At 36.5% G+C, this 17,500-nt stretch overlaps 1 protein-coding gene across 1 annotated transcript in view; it reads right to left on the minus strand.

Moving 5' to 3' along the window:
- LOC137634906 (microtubule-actin cross-linking factor 1-like) overlaps nt 1-17,500 on the minus strand; it is a 1,614,628-nt gene that overhangs the window by 1,523,682 nt on the left and 73,446 nt on the right. The window contains exon 2 of the mRNA XM_068367453.1: nt 13,231-13,385. Within this exon, the coding sequence (XP_068223554.1) occupies nt 13,231-13,385 (155 nt within the window). The remainder of the gene's footprint in view (nt 1-13,230; nt 13,386-17,500) is intronic.

The following is a 17,500-nucleotide window of genomic DNA, read 5'->3' on the forward strand; positions in this document are numbered from 1 at the left end:
GGTCTATTAAATTTCTTATTCCTGATCTAGATATTAATCTCTGGCACCGTCGTTCAATTAGTTCATTATGCATGTTGCATAAGATATTTCATAACTCTGACCATCCTTTACATTCAGATCTCCCTGGACAATTCTATCCTGTTCGTAATACTAGGCAGGCAGTTAATTCTAATTGCCAGGCCTTCTCTATCATAAGACTCAATACTACGCAGTGCTCTAGAAGTTTTATTGCAGCTGTTACCAAGTGGTGGAATGATCTTCCTAATCGGGTTGTTGAATCAGTAGAACTTCAAAAGTTCAAAGTTGGAGCAAATGCTTTTTTGTTGACCAGGCGGACATGAGTCTTTTTATAGTTTATATATGACATATTTGTTTTTGACGTTGTTAATAGTTTATATATGACATATCTCTTCTGACATTACTTTTTTTAGAATGATTTATTGTTAATTTATTCTCTTCAGTTATTTATTTCCTTATTTCCTTTCCTCACTGGGCTATTTTTCCCTATCGGAGCCCCTGGGTTTATAGCATCTTGCTTTTCCAATTAGGGTTGTAGCTTGGATAGTAATAATAATAATAATAATAATACCCTTCCCGTAAGATAACTTTCCTTTTGACGTCCTAATTGAGTATCAATCTTTTAGAGGTCCTGATGAAGGGCAACGAATTCTTTCCTCAGAGCATTCGTTTGACCAGTTCCTCTCAACCTGCCGTTTCGCTTCTCGGTCGAATTTCTTTTAACGAACATCTTGAAGGCGTTTCATGACGACGGAACCCAATTGAACCATTGATCCCTTTGTAATTAAAATATCCTTTTTATAACGACCGTAAGAAGTCTCGTGTCTCAAATTGTCTCTCTTGATGATGAAGATTTAGACTGACCCGCCTATATACAAGGCGGACCACGAGCCATTGCGTTGGTGGCCCGTAAGGGGAACGGAGCGTTGTTTGTATCTTTTTAAAGCTGTTACTTGTGTTGGATGACACGAACACTGACGACAGACAGATGATGATGAGGCTGACACAAAATGACGACCGGAGATGGAGCCCGAAGTTCAAATCCGGGCGCAGTAAACCAAAAATCTCCGATCCCAAACCCGTTCCTTCGTCGGTCCTAGATAATCATTTTTTCTTATAAGAGCGAACAGGAAGACGTCCAATTGGAGTGTCTCTCCTTAGAAGTTCTTCCTTTTAGAGGAAAAAAAGGTACTTCAGATTGAAGAATTGAAGAATTTTAGCTTTCTCTGATCCTTCAATATTCTCTACTTCTGTGCAGTTTCCTCCTTATTCTGCGCAATCTTTATTTTTGGATCTTCAACATTATGGACTTTACTTTCTCATCTCAAATCCGCACAATCGTAAAGTGATCAACAAATAATAATTAGTTCTCCTTTTCTAATTCTTTATTTCTTCTCTCCCGTTCTACTTCCTGTCTCCCTCTTCCTGTATTTTCTGTTCGAATCCTTTCAAATAAATCCATTATTAGTCTTGAAGATTCTTGTTTAGCTTTTCATAACTGCCTTCCCGATTCCACTTGTCGTTGATTCCTTTTTGACGATGTATTTTGGTTTCCTTCCAAAATCGCAGACTCAATAATTCTCTCAACTTTCGCCAAAGCGTTTTATGCATCACCCAAATCTTGTTTCCTTTTTAATGGCCTCAGAGGCAAGTCAGTGACAAAACCTTGCAAATTTGGGTTGATCAATAAAACGATTAAAACCATCTTTTTACCTTTTCTACATTCCTGCTCAAGACAAATGACAATTTGAAGCCAATTTGGAAATGCACCGGTATTCCATATTTTTCCTAACAGAGAGACTAATAATATTTTGGAGCTCTGACAGGAAAGCATCCAGCTTTCCTATTGATGACGAAAGACAAATTGGAATCGAACAACGAGTTGGGAGAATTTTGAAGATTATTCCGGATGGGAGCCTGTTAGGAATTCCCAAAAGGAAGATGTCCAATTGGAGTGCCCCTCGTTAAAAGTCCTTCCTTTTTAAGAGAGAAAAAAAAAATACTTCAAATTGAAGAATTCTCGATCTTTCTCTGGTTCTTCAATATTCTCTACTTCTGCGCAGTTTCCACCTTATTCTGCACAATCTTTATTTTTGGATCTTCAACATTGGGGACTTTACTTTCTCTTTTCAAATCCGCCATATCATAAACTGATCAACAAATAATAACTAGTTCTCCTTTCCGGATTCTTTATTTCTTCTCTCCCGTTCTCCTTCGTCTCCTTCTTCTTCCTGTATTTTCTGTCCGAATCCTTTCAAATAAATCAGATATTAGTCAACAATATTCTTGTTTTACTTTTCATGACTGCCTTCCTGATTCCACTTGTCGTTGATCCCTTTATGGCGAGTATTTTAAATTTCTTTCAAAGTCGCAAACTCAAGAATTCTCTTGACTTTCACCAAAGCATTTTCTGAAAAACCCAAATCTTATTTCCCTTTTAATAGCCTCAAGGTGAGTCGGTGATAAAAGCTTGCAAATTTGGGTTGGTCAATAAAACAGTCACAACGATGTTTTTACGTTTTCTAACATTTCTGCTTGAGACGAATGACAATTTAAAGCCGATTTGAGAATGCACTAGTATTCCATATTTCTCCTAACAGAGAGCCTAAGAATCTATTGGAGCTTTGACAAGAAAGCATTCAAATTTCCTATTGATGACGAAAGACAAATTAGAGTCGAACGAGGAGTTAGAGGAATTTTGAAGACTTTGAAGACTTTTTGGAGCCTGTTAGCGATTTCAAAAAGGTCTTCATGTTTTCTTTAAAATAAGCTAGATACAGGAACTCTATATTGTTGGCTCAGCGGGACTGCCCACTTCCCGCTAGCCCGGAGGGCCTTCCCCCTTCCCACTGGTAGGGGGGGCAGGGCTCTCCCCTTCCCCCTGGCCGGGCGGGGCTCCCCCCCTACCCGCTGGCCGAGCGGGGTTCCCCCCCTTCCCGCTGCCCGGGCAGGGCTCCCCCCTTCCCGCTGCCCGGGCGGGGCTCCCCCCCTTCCCGCTGCCCGGGCGGGGCTCCCCCCCATCCCGCTGCCCGGGCGGGGCTACCCCCCTTCCCGCTGCCCGGGTGGGGCTCCCCCCCTTCCCGCTGCCCGGGCGGGGCTCCCCCCTTCACGCTGCCCGGGCGGGGCTCCCCCCCTTCCCGCTGCCCGGGCAGGGCTCCCCCCCTTCCCGCTGCCCGGGCAGGGCTCCCCCCTTTCACGCTGCCCGGGCGGGGCTCCCCCCTTCCCGCTGCCCGGGCGGGGCTCCCCCCTTCCCGCTGCCCGGGCGGGGCTCCCCCCTTCCCGCTGGCAGGGCGGGGCTCCCCCCTTCCCGCTGGCTGGGCGGGGCTACCCCCTTCCCGTTGGCAGGAAGTGGCTTTCCCCTTCCCGCTGGCCGGGTGGGGCTCCCCCCTGCCGCTGGCAGGGCAGGGCTCCCCCTTTCCAGCTGGCAGGGCTGGGCTCCCCCTTCCCGCTGGCAGGGCGGGGCTCCCCGCTTCCCGATGGAAGTGCGGGGCTCCCCCTTCCCCCTGGCAAGGCGGGGTTTCCCCCCTTCCTGCTGGCAGGTTGGGGCTTTCCCTTTCCCGCTGGCAGGGCGGGACTCCCCCCTTCCCGCTGGCAGGGCGGGACTCCCCCCTTCCTGCTGGCAGGGTGGGGCTCCCCCTTTCTTGCTAGTAGGGCAAGACTTCCCCTTTCTGCTAGCAGGGTGGGGTTCCGCCTTCCCATTGGCAGGGTGGGGCTCCCACCCTTCCCGCTGGCAGGGACGTGGGCTGTCAATTGCCTCCACCTGGTTCTGTCTCTGGTTCTCTGTATAAATTGCCCAGCTGCTACATTCTCCTTTACATCTTCCAGTAAACTGTCCAAAAACCAGGGTAATAAAACTAGAAAAATAAACACATGTACCGTATAAAAGAACGATACAATACGAACTTAAATGGTAAGCTAAAAAAGGAGAAAAACATTGCTCACAATCTTGAAACACCCCTTGCCCCATTGGTACCCTATTCCAGATAGCTTTTGTGCAGTTGTTTACGAACTCTGGCCCAAAATTAGTTCGCATTCAAATATAAATCTGTTTTATCTATTGAAATCCTTGATGTCTTGTTCCTTAAAAATAGCATGACTTTATTCTTTTTTTTTTTCCTGTCGTTTCACAAATTGCACTATAAAGACGTAGCGCAACAGATTATCGGTAACTAGATAATATCAGCTTAGTTAGAAATGAAGTTTGTAATTTTAACACTGAAATGGATAACGCGGAATCAAGCTGCCAATTAATCATAGAGTTCATCTGTAACATAACTGGTATGGAATGAACATCTTGGCCCCCCAATCTTCTTTGACTCTCACTATTCTCTCCCTCTCTCACCCGTTCCCGCTCTCAACCCTTCTCACTCTCATCCCTTCTTGCTCTCACCGCCCGCAGATTCTCTCTCTCTCTCTCTCTCTCTCTCTCTCTCTCTCTCTCTCTCTCTCTCTCTCTCTCTCTCTCTCTCTCACCATAATAAATGATAAAAGATAACGTCGAGTTTATATCCCCCCCTTACATAAAACTCAATTTTAAAATAAATATCATCTTGAGAATCATTACAAGTTCCATTCTCTCCAAGCATGATGTTCGTGAAGTGAATCTTTATCTCACTAAGAGTTGAACGACAAAAAGGCAAGAATGGAAGTAATAATGGGGTTTCTGGAAGGGTTACAAGATTTCGGTAGGTTTAAATAAATGGACAAATTCCAGGAATTTGGAAGGTAAGAAGAACTAATTACGTTTAATAAATCCAAAGAAATATCTTGCAATTCCAAATTATAAAAGGGCTCAGTGCGCGGGCCAATACTCACCTCGACAGAACGCTCTCAAAATTTACGTTTTTGCTCCAATTATTATTATTATTATTATTATTATTATTATCATTATTATTATTATTATTATTACCTCCGCCAAGGAGGTCATGTTTTCACCTCTGTCTATTTGTTTGTCACCAACCTAACTCAAAAAGTTACGAGCGAATTTTGACCAACGGACTACAAGTATATTAAAAACGATGTATTCAGATCAAATCTCTCTCTCTCTCTCTCTCTCTCTCTCTCTCTCTCTCTCTCTCTCTCTCTCTCTCTCTCTGAATGTCCTTTAGGCCGGTATAACTCATGTATGGTGTTTTTATTACTATTTTAGATCGAACCATATCTGAAAGTACTTTTTCTTTCATTGATGACTTGAACAAGACTAATGTCGAAATAATCTAATGTAGCTGTTAACGGAAGGAATTGTTTAGCTGCGATACTCCAATAATTTCTACATGATTTTGCGGATTCATGATATATATATATATATATATATATATATATATATATATATATATAATATATACATATATATACATATATATGTGCGTGTGTGTGTGTGTGTCTGTGTGTGTGTATTCAGTATTTGCAGTGGATATTCGAAACTTCAAATGATAAAACAGAATGAAATATGGCAACTCGATTTGTAAAATTTTAATGCTTTCACTAACAAAATCAGCCCTTTTCTTTTTTGTCATGGGAACACTAGAGACATCTGACGAAAGATTTCCCCCGACTGTCCATAACAACATTAATGAAATTCCTAACTGAAGGTGACTAGGAAAAAAAGGGGACAAACTTCACATACACATTCCATTCCAAGCTGCTAAATCATGGAAGAACCCCATGTAAAGTGCCCACCATACCCGCTTTTGCATTTTCTAGATCTTAATGCTCTTCCTTTCCAGTGTTTATAATCACCTGTCCAGCTCTTTCAAGGGCTTTTTCTCATATATCTCCAACACTTATGAATTATCAATTTTCTCGCTAACTTGTGAATTCCATTCTTTCAACATGGCAAGACCATCTTAAAATTAAATATGTTCATTTCGCTACCATAAACAAGAGTTGGTTCAACAGTCTCTTCACGAGTTTCCACCTCGGCTTTCACAGACAGTTCATGTTTTTCCCCAATTTTTAAAACGCCTCTTATTACCTATCTTGCTTCAATACTTATGTGAATCACTTCTCCTCTTTACTCATCACCAACCACTACATTTACTCATAAATAGTTATCAATCATTTCTATTCTCTACTATATATATATAAATAAATAAATAAATAAATATATATATATATATATAGAGAGAGAGAGAGAGAGAGAGAGAGAGAGAGAGAGAGAGAGAGAGAGAGAGAGCAACATTCAATATTTCATCTTCCCGATTTCCATTTGCCCTGATTATATTGCTCTTTCCAACAGTCTCTAAACCTTCTCTTGCAAGCATTTTCACACTTTCTTGCCTCTTTCTGCAGTTTCTCTTCACTGTCCCCAATCAACACAGTATCATCCGAGAACACCAATCTTTCTCATAACTTCTTGTCTACATTCACTGTCCTTTCTTCGACCTCTCATATTACCCCATCCGTAAATAAGTTGACTAGCCAAGGAACTAACATGTCCATACTTCAGCCGCTTTCTCTCTTACATAATTTAACACACTTCACATCAATCATAAAAAAACGTGTGATCACTCCCAACAGACTATCATCCATACCATACCTTGTCAACAATCCACCTTTGCCTCTCAATCAACTGTAAAATAGGATTTTATAGGTTCATGTATGGCACATGAAACGTTTTTGCACTCTCAGACTTCTCACATAGATGTTTGTCTACAAACGCGCGACAACCCCATTCTTCCTTGTCTAAGCACACTCTGTTCTTCCTCCATTATCCATTCTGTCACCTGTCCTGTTTTTAACTAAAAGGGCTAAGAAATATTATGACGTTCCAAGTCCTATTTATCACTAGAGGATTGTCTATTCATATCTGTTGTACATGTTATAATTATTATATGATCCAATTTCATTCATGTGCATTATAGGATCCTATTTCATTAATGTGTATTGTGTCGTCTATACATTATGTGCATTATAGGATCCTATTTCATTTATGTGTATTGCGTCATCTATACATTGGCGCTCATTTGTGAGAATGTAAGCAAACAGTGTTTCAGTTTGGCAGCTCATTTACTCGCTGCGTATATGGTACAGTATTATTGTCTATAGACTTTAGCTAAACTTTATTATCTATTATATGCTAGCAGCAAATGGTTCATTAGCTAGCTGTGTATACTGTGAATTTACTAACTGACCCATATATGCTATTAGGTGTCAGTGTAATTTCATATTGAATTTATTTTGACTGCCGATGCAAATGCCATTTTATTTCTCATCATGCTATCTTTCATTGCAGATATTATCATTGTCATGTGATGCCTTCCAAGTGATAATAAACATTTCATGAACAAAAAGTGAATCTTATTTAATCACCTTTCCCTTTATGTAAAGAAGCAACTATTCCTTTGACCCATTCATTTAGACTTTAGAGTCTATCCCTCATTCACAAAACATTATACATCATGGTTAGCAACTCGAATCACCACCAAACCAAGTATCTCAATTGCAATTTTATCAACACCTGATGTATGTCTATCTTTTCTTCTCAATACTTTAGTCACCTTACCTATATCCTTATCAATCACTCCCACAGTATTCTTAGTTGTATACTAAACCCTTTCAAAACATTAACCCCATCGACCCATCATTATATTCACACCAGGCAGAAGCTCTACGATTGCAGCAATTCTTTATGTTTTTTTCTCTACATTTACCTCTGTGCAGAAAGTTCTTATTCCCTTTCTCCCCCTATCTTAATCATCAGTAATTTTTTCTCTCTCACTTTATTCTTCACTACTCTATCTACTTGTATATCTACACCTGCTCTTTTCTTCTATCTGAAAATAGCATCTAACACTAACTATTTAACTTCGCTCATTAAACCTTTCATTTCCACCTTTCACGACTTACTATTCTTAGTTCATCTCCCTACCATCTTATACCCAAAAACACTCACTGCTAACTAGCTAATATCATCATGGAATTCAAAAGCTTAAAAAACTCTCATTATTATCCTTACTCTCAATAACTTTCTCTTTACACATTCTTTTACTCCCTTATTATCCAACTATCATTTCTTAATTACATTTACAACCATCATTTCACACTTTCGTCTTTCAGACACTAAAAGTGGCCCCCTTCGCATTCTCTACAACTTCCAGAAACTTACAAACAGTCAGTCACACTGTCCTTTCAATTCCTGCACACAGTGCTCTTTCATTTTAGTCTCATTATATGACAAAATATCAAGTTTTCTCTCCTAGAACGAACATGTTTATATATAAATTTATATACTTTATATATATATACACACAAATTCACAAAAAGGAGACCAATAAGATCTGAAAAATTACCACCAAATAAGTTTACTCTCCGTAATATATAAAATATTTACAGAGATCATATGAGGTCGAATGGAAAGACCGCTACACTTTAATCAACCAAGAGAGCAGGCAGGCTTTAGGAGCAGGCATTCAGCAACTGACCATATCCATGTAATTATCAAGCTAATAGAAAAAATCAACAGAGTATGACAAACCACAATGTATGGCATTTATACACTACGAGAAAGCTTTTAATTCTGTCAAAACATCAGCAGTAATGAAAATCCTTAAAAAACAAGGAATAGAAGAATCTTATGTTAGAACACTTGAAGATATCTATGCAGGAAGTACAGCAATCCTAAAAGTACATAACCGTAGTGAGAAAGTTCCGATTGAGAAAAGAGTTAGACAAGAAGACCCAATCTCTCCTAAATTATTCATGGCATGTCAAGAAATTTTTAAGAATTTAGATTGGGAAAATGTAGGAATTTATACTGATGGGGAATACCCTAACAACTTTAGATTTGCAGATGGCATAGTTGTGTTTAGTGAATCATTGGAGGAATTACAAAAGATGATAGACGATTTGAATTGGAAAAGCAGAAATGTAAGAATAAAAATGAACATGAGTAAAACTATGATAATGTTCAATGAAAATGCAGAGACACCAAATAAGAGTTATGGATGAGCCTCTGGAGATTGTTAATGAATATACATACTTAGAGCAGACAATATGTGTTTCCCTAGGACATGAGACCGAAATTAAAAGAAGTATAACCATGGGATGGAAAGCGCTATGTAAATAAAATGAGATTATGAAACGTAAAATGCAACTTTCTCTAAAAAGTAAGTATTTAATGAAATGGTCGCACCAGTATTAACTTACATATCAAAAACTTAGAGCCCTACTAAAGCCTTGGAACATAATCTAATTACAACTCAAAGAGCTATGGAAAGAATAATGATGGGAATATTGAAAGACAGACAAAATGCAACATGGATACGAGAGCAAACTAAAGTAGAGGATATTCTAACAACTTGTAAGAAAAAAAACGGAATGACCGACAGTAGATGGACATTAAGAATAACAGAATGGATCCCTAAATATTGTAAAATAAGCAGAGGAAGGAAGAGAATACGATGTATAGACGAACTAAGGAAGTTTGCGGGAGTAGACTGGCACAGAAAGACCATACACTGATGCAATTGGGGGGACATGTCTGAGGCCTTTGCTCTGAAGTGGACTGGTAACAGCTGCTGCTCATGATGATGTTTATCTATATATATGCATAGATACATATATATACAGTAATATATACGATGGAGGCAACAATATTGAATAAGAAAAAAAATCTGGGAAAGCTAAAATAAGATTTATTGTCTTCATGATAAGGTACTTGATAACAATACATTTGCCTCTGATTTGTCCGCAATCTTAGATAACGGCACAAAAAAAACTAAATATTTCACATGAGGTTGGGCTCAAGATAAGTAGAAGACACAGATAATGAGAATGGAATATGCAATGGAAGATGAAATATCATTGGAAGGAGGAGGGATTAATAAGGTAGAATCATTTAAATATTTAGGGTCTTTAGAATTACAGTTTAGTGAAGGATCGAAAAAAAGCAAATCAAACGATGGATAGGTTAAGTAAAATTTGGAAATCAAATCTCCTGAAATTAAATATAAAAATCAAGCTATATATCAGTTTAGTGAGATCGATGTTACTTTATGGACATGAGTCCTTGTATGACAATGTAACAATATCCAACAGATTCTGTAGATTTGAGTACAAAACCCTCAGAAAAAGAAAAATGTGAGTTAAGTGGGAGGACAGGAATAGAAATGAAACTATATAGAGAGATTAATCGAGTGCCATATGTGGATGAGATTATGGTGAAGGGTAAATGGAGATGGTTTGGGCATGTTCTTCGCACTTCTCAAGAGACAATAGTTCACCAAATTTCTAACTGGGCCCCACATGGCACTAGAAGAGGTGGAAGACCCAGGCCTATATGGCTGCGGACTATGAAGCGTGAAGTAGGAGATGATGAATGGAGAAGTATTGATTTAAAAGCTCAAGATAATGACGACTAGCGAAATCTAACCGAGCCCTTTCGTTTCAATAGGCGTAGGAGGAGATGATGATGATGACGAAATATATCGCTTAGGGACTCACTTAAGCAAAAAAAAAAAAAAAAAAAAAAAAAATCTGTCGATACATAAAAATAGTCTACTTAATATTTCTACAAAAACTCTGTTATTTACTGTCCTGATATATTACATTGTTTTGGGACCAGAGGTGCGAAAATGTTCGCATCATGTAACTCCCCCCCCCCGCCCCCTTGCTCGAATATCCCATGGTAATTTTTCTTGCATGAAATACTAAAAAATACTTCTTTGCTTTGTTTCTTTGCTTTGTTTCTTTGCTTTTGTTTCGGGACTACGAAAAGAGACTGTTAACCTATCAGGGATTCCATGTGGGAAAGGTTTTCATTGAGAAAATGCTTCATTTGTGATGGACAGCTTTCAACCTGCTTGAAAAAAAAATTCTACCATACATCTTCCAGTATGAAACGTGGTCGTTCCAAAAGTTCTACAGTTTTAACAGGCAATGACTCGTGCTTTTAACTACTAAGAAAAACTCGATAGAAATGTCCATTTGAATGAGATTTTTCAGGGACATGACAGTGAGCTATCAACTGATAAAACGATGAAATCTGATCTGACAGAAAGAGATGGGACAAGACAGTGTTGTTTCTGTGAACAAAAACTGAAAATGCTTGGTATGAAAAACACAGTTGTCAGGATGGAAAAGAAAAGCGGCTTCGGACTATAAATACAGCCGCCAAAATAACTGCTGAAGATGTAAGGTCACAGGTGTTTGAAACTAATCATTATACACTACTAGATAATATCTTAACTAGACTTGGATTTACTTATTCTAGATACCATCAACTGCCTTGTTAAAACTATTGACTTAAAAATAAGAAGGGAAATTAAAGAAAATAGGATACGAAATGTTCAGCCATTTCACATGCTATCCTGACAGCAGCTAGTCCTATAACTCTTTCATATCCACTCTACAAATAGCTCTTGTTATTCATCCCAGTCAAAAGTACGGTTCTAAGCATATACTGAATGTGCTCTTTTCCTTGGGATTATGTGTTTCCTATGCTGAGGCAGCACTCTTTCAAGTTTCAGTTTTGCAACATCTATCCAGGGAATCTCAGACTGACTCATTTACACACTTTCTATTTTATAGGAGATAGGTAAGATGGGTGAAAGAATGAGGCCAGTTAACTAGCTAATCATGGTAGGAATATTTTAGAAAGTTTAATATTGGTAAGAGTAGTGTGAAGCATGGTTTAGCCAAAGTTATATTTATATATATGTCATTTTATTTAGTATTAAGTCTTATAATTGAAATTCTACATTAAATTCACATAGTAAATTCTTCTAATTACGTTTTCCACAAGAACATTTAATAGTATAATGGCCGAGGTTCATCGTGATGAAGAAATGAAGATACTTTTCTTCATTATCTGTCATCTGTGTTATTTGGGTAGTTTCTCGTTTCTGCTCTCGTATTCTAAGTTGATTCCCCACTGTATTATTGAGCTTGATTACTCCATCATTATCATGTACTCGAAAAAACTGATGTAAACATCTACACCACTGATGGATTCAACACTTTCCACAGTATTGGGAGATTCGTTAAATAAAAAAAATAATAACTTTGGATTCTTTGCCTGCAAAAGAGGCGGCTGCTTGATTTAATTCACTTTGCACGTATCACCAAGTGCAGAAGTGGTTTGAGAATGACATGCCATCTACTGTACACAAAAGGACAGCTATCAATCACTACATATAAACACCCTGCTCCTTAAGACCTGTTAAACATTGTATCATGCAAATGTCTCAAAGGTTGCATGTGTTTCTTGCATATATATGGCAGTTGTGTTCAAATGCTGACATCATTATTGATGAAGCTATTGATGATCCTATTGATGCCACATTAGAAAACTTCTTAATACCAGGGAGTGAATCAGCTCATGAAATAAAATAATCCGAACAGAATGGAATAATAGTTCAATACTTTGCTAGTATCTTACAATCATTTTACAAATGCCCACAATTTTTTCACGGTATAATATTTTCTCCTAAATAATCATGTGAGCAAACCAGCTTGTACTTTTACCCTCCTATATAATAACCATGTTATAGTTTTCTCCATCCTTCAGACTCTGTCACTTATCAATTGCAAGGTGTTATGTATAATATATATATATATATATATATATATATATATACAGTATATATATATATATATATATATATATATATATATACTGTATATATATATATATATATATAAATATATATATATATACAGTATATATATATGTATATATATATATATATATATATATATCTAAAGTATGTATACATATATATATATATATATATTATATATATCTAAAATATGTATACATATATATATATATATATATATATATATATATATATATGTATATATATTTACAGTATGTATATACTGTATATATACATATATATTTACAGTATGTATATATATATATATATATATATTATATATATGAATATTTATATATACATATACAGAAATATATATATATATATATATATATATATATGTATATATATTATATAAATATTTATATGAATATTTATATATACATATACAGAAATATATATATATATATATATATATATATATATATATATGTATATATATTATATAAATATTTATATATATACAGAAATATATATACAGAAATATATACATATATATATATATATAAACATATATATATATATATATATATATATATATATATATATATTAAAATCATTACATGCATACCCATAACCTTAAAAAAACTGATGAATTGAAGTAGCTACTCACATATGTTTCATTTGTTAAAACTTCTAATAAGGCCAAGAGTCGGGTGCCATCCCGCAAATCGTAAAAAAGATCGGTGACAGGGGCATGCTTGCCCTTTGCTAGCTGACTGTTGATCCATTTGGCAAAGGTTTTCTTCTGTATGTCCTCTCGCTCATCTGAAACAAAAAAATAAAACTATTATCAATGGGCCCTTAACACTTTGACCAACTGACAAAAAACAAAAAAAATTTTATGAAAATAACCAAAATCCATCAGAGAGATGGTAAAGATATCACATTAAACCCACAAAGAATTATGAAACTAGTCCATAAGTCCACAAATAGATGAGATTCTCTTGTATATTATTTCCAGTTCATAGGTTTAGAGGCCACACGTGAGCAGCAGAAGGCAAAGACACTTGTGTGGTTACTCATTATTGCCTGTTCATCCGAGCTGCTCATGAATCAGCAAGGAAACCTACTGGCCCAACTGCAGCATCTTCTCCCTGGCCTACAAGGACACTAAAGTAATGGTTGCAAGTGAAATTTACCAAGCAATGAACACGGAATGCTCTATAGAGATTCATAAGCTGCAAGTTATCTATGATCCACTCAGTTTTCACAACAGTATTAGAGTTCTGCCATTATACCCACAAAATGGGAAGAAAGTCAGTCACACTTCTATCATTTCCAGTGATAGATCTATGCCATGTTTGAAAATAAGTTTTAAAAATAAACGCAAAATCTAAATCATACATTCCTATTTCAAGGGTTTCTCATGTCTTTGAAACCCTACCACTGGGCGGAACATTAAATGTCTAGAGGTTCACTTTAGGTACTTGTACTGCACCAGGATGGGTGAGCCTGGCGGTTCAAGGGGTGTACCAGTGAATTACCTAAAGAATTTGGTCTTGAATCATTTATTTCAGGATGGACAACCCATACATGCAAATCACACTGAATAAGTTTCTGCTCTCATAATTTATCTACCGGAATGGAAAGAACTATTGTATACTGTATATGGTTCACGCGTGAAAATATGTATACACCAGAACTTTTCATCATTCTATAAACAGTATTTCTTCTTTATGATAAAAAACTAATAATTCAAACGCACAAGCATTTTCCATGTGCATTTGTAGGTTCAAACTCATCTGGCTGTTCTTCCCAACGAGAATTGGCATTACGTACTTTAACCCAGATTAATGGCAAAATGACTCTAGCGAACGGCCACGTAAAAAAAAAAAAAAAAAAAAAAAAAAGAAAAAAAAAAAAAAAAAAAAAAAACAGGAAATATATTTTAGGAAATACAAGAATATTTTCCGCCATGGAAGTTTAGACAGAAATTGAGACCCGGTGTCATAGCTTACCGTACTCACACAAATTCACATAATTTGAGTGCCGCTTCTAAAATCATTTGAAACATTTGAAACATGTAAGCAAAACGAAGCTTTCAATTGGCGAATGATATTAAATTCATATGCATATTTTGGCCACACAAATAAGATACTAAAAAGGACAAATAATTTTGGACACTAATAACATGATCAAAAGGGCAAATATAAATTTGACCAAATTATCAAGATACTAAAATAAATGTCAACTTGGAAAAAACTAATATACTGAAAAACGAAAACATAAATTTGACCCCACTGATAAGATATTAAATGGGACAAACATTAATTTGGACACGCTAATAGAATACTAAAAAGAGTAAACATGAATTTGAGAACACTAAAAAAAAAGTACAAATATCTATTTGGTCATACTAATAAAATACTGAAAAATACAAACACTGTTCTGACCACAAACATCTGTTACTAGAAAAATCCAGCCAGCCATGTTGCAGACAAGCTATAAAAACATTGCAAAATAAAATTAGAATATACAATGAGTATTATCCAAGACTACTAATAAACCTCCGATGTCCCCGGGGTTGGTGGGATGAAGTTCATAATGTTCGTATCTGAAATAACCTGTCTTGCAAACTGTGTCATCACTGTCAAAGTAGAGCTTGCAGGTACTCCAGTGATTTGATACTGTCAGTTAGAGCGACTGGTAGAAAGGCGTATCAGCACAGCTTGTAAAGGATTAAAGCTGGGTTTAAGAAGAACATCTTTAAAATTTCCTTAAATTCAAAAGACGCTTTTTTCTTTTACTTTATTATCTCTACGTAAGTTCTAGTAATCAATCCAATATCAAGTGTCCACAGAAATCAACGTAATTACTGAAAAAAATTTTTTTTAACTAAATTAAAAAGTATCCCATTTTAGAGAATGTGCGGTATTCGTCTTCATGATGCTATTATCAATATCTAATTCCCCGTCATTAGCAAAAGAAAACAATAGCTATAACACCAAATTGCCAAGGGACGAAAATTTACTTACATCTGTGCAGATTACTTTAATATATCTAACTATGCAGGAAAGCGTCCCCCGGCGTGGTGTTAGTGACAATTCTTCCAAATATTTAAACGAATCCCAATAAACCCTTACAGGAGACATTATCATATATCACAATTAACTATCATGAATAAGAAAATAATAAAGTCATTTAGCTCAGGTTAACCACTGATTTTCTGTGCTTCTGCATTCAGAATAATAGTAAAAGCAAACGCAATTATCTAAAAGAACCTTTGTGTGTTATGCCAATGCTTGCACGTATCTATAGTTCCAATTAAAATACCGCGTCGAAGTAAAAAAACAAAAATCCCATTTGTAGACCTCAACACCATATGGTCAAAAATGTTGTCATTTTTCTCAAAAAGAAAGAAAAGATACAAAAAGCAAATAATATGCCGTACCTAGATTAGAGTCATATCTGCTTTCAAGAATAATTCTAGGAAATGTTTCCTTTTACAAAGCAGTAGCCACATCTGGTATACTCACTGTCTACTGAACAAGACGAATCCTCTGTTTGTCCGATATTTTAACTCGTCCATAAGCATTGTGTTGGTTTACCATATCACATAGGCCTAGAATGGTGTTTGTTCTCCTACTTCAAATTACCCTTCAATGTTTTCCACTGATATATTCGAAACTTCCCTTCTACACTTTCCGTTTGGTCAGAAGCATTTTATAATTTCTGCCCAGGGAGACATTAAGAACCTCTTTTCTTCCTCCCATCACTATTAGTGCCTCTGAGGTACTCAATACCCTGACGTTTGGTCCTGTAAGTCATATTTCCCGCTTACGAAACTATATATCTCTAAACTAGTGAGTAGACAGTTTGAGAGTTCACCATTAATATTAAGTAGTAGTAGTAGTAGTAGTAGTAGTAGTAGTAGTAGTGGTAGTAGTAGTAGTAGTAGTAGTAGTAGTAGTAGTTTTGTTTTGTTAAAATTTTATAGTTTATATATGAGATATTTATTTAAATGTTACTCTTCTTAAAATATCTTATCTTTCCTTGTTCCCTTTTATCCCTGTTGGAGTCCCCGGCCTTATAGCATCTTGCTTTTCCAACTAGGGTTGTAGCTTAGCAAGTAATAATATTGATAATAGTAAATCTTGTATTTTATATATCTCATTCATAGATCTACTACTGTACGTCTGATCCAGTTTCCTTTATAATGTTGTTTATTTAAGTTTTACTCTCCCATTTACCTCATATCGTTCATCCTCATTCAACCACTACCCTTATTCATGTCTTTACCGATGACTCAACACTACTTTTATTTCAGGACAATCATGTACAATTAGAATTTATTGTCGAAGAACTTATTCTTTATCCAGTTACTCTTCTCAAGAGAACAAGTCGAAACAGGGCTCCCGTAACCTAACGAATTCAGTACCTCCAAGACACAGTAACTTCAAATTTCTGTCTTTACCCTTTCAATAATGTCTTCTGTTTATCATTTGACCGCTTTAAAATTTTACATCTAATCAGATTATCCAGGAGAGAGATAACTTAGTACAGACTGATAGTGAATTATCTTTTCTTATCGACCATTCTACTTCTGTGAAGTAAGATCTCGGCTCGTGCCGTTTACAGGACAAATCCTTAAATTAACCATATCCATCAGGGGTGGGGTTACTTTTGCTCTCAGGGGATTTCTACCCATTTTTCTTTTACTAATCTGAATTAGACAAATAAATATTCTAAACACCAAACTCTTTTGCGCTCACTATATTCAAAATCATGACCACGGGATATTATTTGGTCCTTTCCAGTGTTTGGTATTCCACAGCTGAACCAGCGAAAAATTTCTCTATTTGCTGAGGGTTACAGCATTGGAAAGGGAGAGACAAAGAGGGATAAAGAAATATAATTACTATATATGAGTCAACAGCATT

This window comes from Palaemon carinicauda, chromosome 45 (genome assembly GCF_036898095.1).
Source record: "Palaemon carinicauda isolate YSFRI2023 chromosome 45, ASM3689809v2, whole genome shotgun sequence".
NCBI classification, from domain to species: domain Eukaryota; kingdom Metazoa; phylum Arthropoda; class Malacostraca; order Decapoda; family Palaemonidae; genus Palaemon; species Palaemon carinicauda.